Genomic DNA, 7,981 nt, shown 5'->3' with positions numbered 1-7,981 from the left:
AAAGCAAATGCAGTAAAAGTTCCCTCCATCCTCTTCCTTTTCTGCCTAAAGGCAGGATATAAATTCTCCTTTACTGGAGAAGACTCTAGACTCTAATTAGCCCAGAGATGGCTCCAGAGGAAACTGCAAACCTTACTCCATTAGTTTCTTTCCGTATATTTAACTTCCCACAGTTTCCTGCCTTTGGAAGCCTAAAACTGCTTTCCTTTGTCCTGTCATTTCTCTACAAATCCATTGTTCTTTGTGGATTAGAATCTGCTATGAAAGCAGATTCTAAGCCACTGTTTTGAGTTACTTTTCTTCGAGGTTTTTCCCAGGTGATGTGTGCTGCGTGGGTTAATAAACTGCTTTTCTCTTGTTAACCTGTCTTTTTGTTAAAGAGCCTCAGCTGAAAACCTATTATAGCTTGATTTAGAACTGGATTTTCAACAGTGAGCATACATCAGGAATCATGGAACAAAAATGCACCCTGCACTGTGCCAAGGTTAAACGATACCGAGAGCCAAAGGAAAATTATTTATGAACGAAGAAAAAAAGACATCAATAACAAACAGAAGCGAAGATAGGTAGAGGTAAAGTTTTGCCTCCCCCACAATATCAATAGCTCGTTCCTTTTTACTGCTGAGAAGTATTCTATTGTACGGGTGTAGCACAGTTTGCTTTCCATTACTTATCCACTGAAGGATATTTAGATTGTTTCCAGGTTTTGGTTATTACAAATAAAGCTACTATTCACATTTTGTGTCAAAGTAAGTTTTATTTTCTCTGAGATAAATACCCAGGGGTGAGATTGCTGAGTCATATGGTCAGTGTATACTTTGCTTTATAATGATCAGCCAAGTTGTTTTCCAGAGTAGCAATGCCATTGATATTCTAATAACATCTGAGACCTCCAGTTGCTCTGTGTTTTCACCAGCACTTGGTATTATCAGTATTTTTTATTTCAGCCATTCTAATAGGTGTGTAGTGGTGTTTCACTGCACTGGCTAATGACAATGAACATCTTTTCATATGCTTATTTGCAATCCTATAGTCTCTTTGTCAGAGCTTCTGTTCAAGCCTTTTGTCTAATTTGTAATTAGATTGTTTTCATACTGTTGAGTTTAGACAGCTCTTTATATATTGTGGAAATGTGTCCTTTGTCAGATATATGATTTGCAAATATTTTCTCCTAGGCTATGACTTTTTATCTTAGCAAGATCTTTCACAAAGCAACTGTTTTTTTTTTTTTTTTTTTTCTTTTTCTTCATAACATTCTTGGAGTAAAAGCAACTGTTTTTAATTCTAAGTTCAACGTACTGATTTTTCTTTCCCTTTGCTAATTGTATTTTTGGTGTCTTATTTAAAAACTCTTTACCTAACTCTAGGTCACAAAGGTTTTCCTCTACTCCCACACCAGGGAATACTGAACACACTCTACATTGCTCCGCCTTTTCTGTGGGGGAGAACTGTGTCACAGTTAGAGCCGGGGACTGGGCAGAAGTTGGACCTACAAGAATTCCATGGCTGAGGCACTGGTTTAGAACTGGTTTTTTAGCGGTGAGCACACATCAGGAACCATGGAACAAAAATGCACCCTGCACTTCACCAAGGTTAGAAGATACCAAGAACCAAAGGAAAATTATTTATAAATTAAAAAAAAGGCATCAATAACAAAAATGAAGGTTAGGGGTGAAGAGGAGAGGAAATGCTTGTTCATTTCAGTCTGGCAGCAAGGGTAGGGTCATGGGCATGGAAGTTTCAGGGAGGAGGAAAGATACTGCTGCAGTGCATCCTCTTGTCATTAAGACAGGCATCCTATGTCATCTAGCTTTGGGCAAATCAGTTATTTCTTGATATGAGGGTTCAGGGGTACAATGTTGGTGTAGATAGCATTGACAGAATTGGTGGTAGTGTTGGCAGGGCCAGTGGTGGTGTTAACAGGGCCAGTGGTCACATTGACAGGGCTGGTGGTTGCATTGACAGAAACAGTGGTGGCATTGACAGGGCTGGTGGTAGCATTGACAGGAACAGTGGTAGCATTGACAGGGCTGGTGGTAGCATTGACAGGAACAGTGGTAGCATTGACAGGGCTGGTGGTAGCATTGACAGGGCCGGTGGTGGTAGTACTGGATGGGTTGAAACTGAATATGGCTGGAATCCCTGTTGCATTCTGAAAGACAAATGGCATGTGGTCATCACCTTCCTCTGTAGTAAACAGCAAAAAGTGACCAAAAATTCTTCTCCTTCCTCCTTCCATACCCTTAGGTAGACCCTCTCTCCCTGATGCTGGGCTTGGTCATGTGACTTCCTTTGGCCAAGGGGACAACAGTAAATGTGACCGTAAAGTGTTTGCCCATTGGAGATTGCTTTCTCTTGTTGCTCTTTGGAACAGTGAACATAAAGACTGGCCTGACTGCTGGATAATGAAATACAAGTGGCCCAGCTGGCCCTGTTGATTGCCAGCTTGCAAACATCCAGATGCCCATGTGGGACTGCCCAATATCATCCAGCCACTAGGCAACTCACCAACTGACTGCAGACTCATGGCAAGTCCAGCAGGGGTCAGAAGAACTGCCCAGCAGACCCAGGGGATCATGAGCTACATAAGTGGCTGCTGAGTAAGCCATCAAGTTTTAGGGTTGTTTGATACAGGACAAAAGCCAATTGACATGGAAATTGGTAGCTAGAAGTAAGATAACAATCATCCAACACATGCATGGGGTTTGGGACTGGGTGGCAGATGGGGCTGGAGAAGCTGTGAGTAAGCCTCTAGAAAAGGCTGGAAAAATGGTGATCTCACTGCTGGAGGAGGCTGGAAAAGGGGAGAAGAAACTGCCACAGCAGAGTGGAGAAATGATTTCCCATGTTATACAGTGGTGGAGCACTGTTGTATTTTAGAAGACAAAAATACGCATCTAATAGCATTTGGATTTGGCTAAGGAGATCAGGCAGAGTATTGAAAATGTCACTTGGGTGCTCCTGGCTGCATATGATAAAGTGCTGTAAGAAAGTGAGAGGATAAAGAAGGAATGATTTCGTTTGCAAGTGGTATTTAGAGGCAAAGTAGAGGGCCCAGGACTTGATGAGTTAGAAAACAAGATTGTCTCTAACTTCCAAGGTCCTCAAAGGATAAATAACATTCAAAGTAAAACTAGGGCTAAGAACAAAGATCAAAACAAGGATGTGTCTACACAGCCCTTTGTTAAGACCTTTGAAGGCCTAATCAGTGCTTGTTAGATCCTTTCAGATAGACAAAATGCTTCTAAGAACCTTAAAGTATTTGTCTCACAGAAGGCTAATCCCAAAATAGACATTGACAGATTTGGAGAGAAAAGTATGTCTAGAGCAGTCTCATGTGTGGCTCTTATCAGATGGTGAAAGCCATAATCTAATACATAAAACACCCTTGGAGTTTTAAGGGAATTGTATTAGTAACGGGATCACCAACTTGGACCAGATCTGACTGAAATTTCTCAAACTGCAAAAAGACCTTTAGGTCTCACTCTTAATATAGGAATCAGGTTGAAAAAGCAAAATGGAAAATATAGGCCTTTTCTTATGAAAAAAGAAAACATGTTTCTGAGGGTGGAGCCAGGAGTCCAGAGGGTGGGGCCAGGATCCTGGAGAACAATGGATTAGAAAGCTCCTCTCAGGAAGCAGTAGAGAACAGTGGCATGGGCAGAGTCTTCTAGATAGTCAGATTGACTCCTAATCAAGAAACATTCTCTGCCCCCAGGGTAGGACAATACGTGCCCGCATAGGATTTCAGAATTATTATGGAGGAGTGACAATCTTGTGCTTCTGTTCTTTTCCTTATTGAATGGGGAAAGAACAGAATTCTATTTATCCTATTTTTCTCTCACTAAAGTATGTTGGCTATATGGGGGGTGGAACTTGCTTTTAGTTCATAGGTTTCTGAATCAAGAAGAGCAATACCCCCAAATCCTCAGTCACATCTAGATCTGATTTGGATCCTAGTTTTCAAGACTGATGCCATGCCATGATTAGATGGTATGTTTGGGCATCCAAAGTATGGGCTGAGCATGCTTTGCATCCTGAACAACTGTGAGTTAATTGTGGTCAGAGGGAAGCATTGTTGTAGGCTGCAATGCTGGTTACAAATCCTTACATTCATCAGCCTTTGCTGGGTGACCTTGTAGCTCCTCTTATCAAGAGGTAGAGCTGTTGCTCCACTCATGGAATCTGGGTTCAGCGATGTGATTGACTGTGGCCAGTGGGACATTAGCAAATGTGATGCAAGCAGGGACTTAAAGTGGCTGCCTGTGGGGGCTTGCTGTGTCTTGCTACTCTGAGAACCCAGCTCCCCATGAAGAAGCTCATGTGAGCTTACTGGAGGATGAGATAACATGGGGAGCAGAGATGAGCTATTTCACGAAGGACCCTGGAGACCAACGATCCCCAAGCCAAGATTCAAGGGTGAATTCATCTGAGGCCAACAGAAGAGCTACCCACTGACCATAGCTCAAACTGATGATGTGAAGAATGAAGAGCTAAATAATCGGAAGCCACGAAGTTCTGGGGTAGGTTACTATGCAGCAAAACTTAACTGATAGAGCCCCTCTCAGGTCTCATCTCTCCAGATCTCTGGTTACCTCTTGCTACAGCCCACGCCCAATCCCAGAGCATGCTCTGATTATTGGAACAGAGTCCAACACTTACCTCAAATTGTCTGCAGCAGGTGGCCTGGCACCCAAAATATGAGACCACACAAGTGAGGATGAACTCCAGGAGGGCGAAGGGGAGCAGACCACCAAAAATTGTCTTTACATCTACCTAGAGACAGAGAGAAATGGGAGGCTTTTAGTCCTTTGGCTTGACGGTCTAGGTGACAGTCCACATCTGGAGTGCCACACATCTCACCTGGAAGCCCTGAGACCCTCTCTGCACGTGGTTCTTTGGAGCAGATGCTGGGGGCACACATTTTATATGCCCTTGCCTTACCCTTTTAGTCACTGGCCTGACTTCCAACTGCCAGCACCTGTATTCCTTTGCCTCAGGGCTCTCTCTGGCCTCTGGAGCCCATTTTGCTGTTGGCACAGGTTCAAAGTTCCAGGGAATGAGTGCTCCTTGAGAACAGCCCTCTCTCCATGACTGTTAGGGTGTGGTGTATAAATACCCCAGCTCCCTCAGTCCTTAGGTTGGTGTTTGCTTCCTCTCCCAAATAAACTACTTGTCTCAAAGTCTGCTTCTGGGAGGAACCCAAACTGAGACATTTCAACAAGTGCACTGGCTAGGAAACCCTGTGTGAGGTTCTGGGTGCCTCTCCCGGGGCCAGGTGATAGACACCAGCCCGGTCAGGATCATTAGCTCTGCCTGGCTCCTGGGTTTCTCAGCCCTCTTCCAGTATCCCTGCCTCATACTTCCCTTGGCAGGTTGGGATGCGTCCTCGGAGTTTCAAGGGCTTCTGCCAAGACGGAAGTTAAGACAGGATTGAAGGGGCCCCACACAGCTCAGTGTGCTCTGGGCCTGGTCCCTGCCCACAATAAGGTGGGAGAGATCACTGAGCTCCTCTCATCCCTACACACTCTTTCTCTGCAGCAGCAGGTGGGGAGCCTGGGGCTTGGAATGCCTGTTGGACTCCAGTGCCTTCGTGCTACACTATGCTAGTATGCTCTTTGATGACAGAGGCCCTGATTGCCAAATGGCCACCTTTAGGATTTGTAGCTGTTGTGGTCTTGGTTCCGCGTGACCACAATCCACTCCCTGGACATTGTTGGGACATCCTGTTGCATCGTGTTGAACTATAGAGGCCAGCACCTTGCTGCCACATCCCCTAGACACCAAGTTACACCCTGTGCATCAGGGTTCTTCCCGGGGTCTGCAGGGAGCTCTCCCCTTAGGGACTGCCTTCACCTCTGTAGACACGTCTAGTTTAAGACCCTGTGTCCTGCCAGCCTTCCCTTGCCCACTTGGTTAGTCCTGAGAGAGGATCAGATTGCAGCCAGCTGTGGAGCTAGCTACTCTTGATCTTGTTCTTCAGGTCTCCTCCAGTACTGTGTCAATGTTACCGACATCCTTCCCACATTTCCATGCCTGCTGCCTGACTTTCATTTGCGTGGCTTTACCTGAGGGCTTCCTTTGACCACAAGAGACTCCTTTGTCCATGATCATGGCAGACTGGAAGCACTAGGGAATTGATGCCCCTCAGGGGTATTTTTTTGTTTTTTCAAGACAGAGTTTCACTTTTGTTGCTCAGGCTGAAGTGCAGTGGTGTGATCTCAGCTCACTGAAACCACCACTTCTGGGGTTCAAGTGATTCTCCTGCCTCATCCTCTCGAGAAGCTGGGATTGCAGGCACATGTCACCATGCTCAGCTAATTTTTGTATTTTTAGTAGAGATGGGGTTTCACCATGTTGGCCAGGCTGGTCTTGAACTCCTAACCCCAGGCGATCCACCTGCCTTGGCCTCCCAAAATTCTGGGATTACAGGTGTGAGCCGCCGCACCTGGCCAGGGGCAGTTTTTGATCAATAATTGAGGGAAGCTGGTGGATAAATACCCCAGCTCCCTCACTCTAGGACAGGGTACAGCTAAGATGCATGTCATTCTCTGGCTACCAGGTCCCCAGCGGGTTCATCTCCAAAGGCCTTTGCTGGATAACACTTTTATAGTGAGGCTTCCTCCCCTTGCTTGTCTTATTTCTTCCCTCCTCTAGTGAGGTTTCCTAGAATAACCTCTGAAATACACAACTTGCACCTGAATCCTTGTCTTTGCATCTGCATCTGGAGGTCCCTACCGCCCCCCTTCCCCCTCCCCCTGCACCAAAAGACCAGGACTAGCATCAGCACTTCCTGTTTGTGTGAAAGGCTATCCCATAACAGACTCCTAGGGGCAGGTGATCTTGTGAGTCTGAGTGTGGCAGCCATCCAGGCCGCTTACCTGGCCACCTGCTACCTCCAAGCAGAGAACAGGATGAGGAGGGGTCAGCTGGCTGCATCTCTCTGAGTCTCAGCATCCTCACTGTGAAATGAGGTTTATCATGGCCACCTCAGAGGGCACAGGATTTTGTTGAGGGTTAAATAGCTTACAGGCCTGGTGGTTGTCATACTAGGATGGAATTCTGGGGCAATTCCTTTCTGCTCTGGAAGTAACCTTGTAAGCCCTCCTGGCCCTTTGGCAGCATGGGGCCCTGGCAGTCAAATGCTCACCATCTTATAGTCAGTGCACAGATCCACAATGAGAATGAGGATCCCGCCAAGGGACAAGAGTGCGCAGATGACGTTCAGGACGACGCTGGTGCTCACCTGTGGGAGAGGAGGGAGAGGAGAGGGAGCCGAGTGCGAAGAGTCTGAAGCCCAGCTTGTGGGGACTCTTGGGAATTCAGAGAAGAGAGAAGGCAGGGCAGAAAAGAGATGGCCAGGCAGGGTGGAGAAGCCAGTTTATTTCAGCGATAGTGAGGTGAGAAATCATTTTAAATTCATGCTTGTTAAAGTCCAGGTTTGTTCATTTAAGTTCAGGTTTGTTACATGGGTAAACTTGCAGCATGGGGGTTTGTTGTAGAGATTATTTCATCACCCAGGTATTAAGCCTAGTACCTGTTATTGTTTTACCTGATCCTCTCCTTCCTCCAAACCTCCACCCAAAATCATTCCTTAATCAATGTGCAGCATCCTTCTATGGCAGAGACTGGATTTGTTTGGGAAGATTTCTTGCTAAGCAGCAGAGGGTAGGAAATGAGATTCGGAAAGAGATAAGGCAAAGATGCAGGACTGCTCTGCAGAGAAAATGAACAGAGATCCCAAGCTTGAATTGAGGGAAGGGAGTCGGGGAGACTTGGTTTCCATGGTGGAAGGCTGGGGCCCGCTGGTAGGATTGGCTGGGGAAGGTTTTCAGAACCTGAAAGTCTCATATTCAATTTTGAGGGATCTGCTGCTCAGTGTTGAGAGGGTGAAATCATCAAATTATTCATTATCCATCCCCCACTCAAGCTGCTTCCCGTTAAGAGGGTTATGGGGATGAAGACAGAGAAAGACAAAAGA

At 45.9% G+C, this 7,981-nt stretch overlaps 1 protein-coding gene across 1 annotated transcript; it reads right to left on the bottom strand.

The window, feature by feature from the left end:
- Positions 1-741: 741 nt before the first annotated feature.
- On the bottom strand, positions 742-7,327 carry LOC108306004 (membrane-spanning 4-domains subfamily A member 18-like). The gene is made up of 3 exons (XM_017530774.2): positions 7,151-7,327; positions 4,663-4,776; positions 742-2,152 (listed from the first exon to the last, which is right to left on the bottom strand). The coding sequence occupies exons 1-3, from the start codon at positions 7,151-7,153 to the stop codon at positions 1,826-1,828; spliced, it is 444 nt and encodes a 147-aa protein (XP_017386263.2). The 5' UTR covers positions 7,154-7,327; the 3' UTR covers positions 742-1,825.
- Between the last annotated feature and the right edge of the window lie 654 nt (positions 7,328-7,981).

The sequence above is a fragment of the Cebus imitator genome, unplaced genomic scaffold (assembly GCF_001604975.1).
Source record: "Cebus imitator isolate Cc_AM_T3 unplaced genomic scaffold, Cebus_imitator-1.0 Scaffold69, whole genome shotgun sequence".
Classification (NCBI taxonomy): domain Eukaryota; kingdom Metazoa; phylum Chordata; class Mammalia; order Primates; family Cebidae; genus Cebus; species Cebus imitator.
This window is presented reverse-complemented; position numbering and strand designations above follow the sequence as displayed.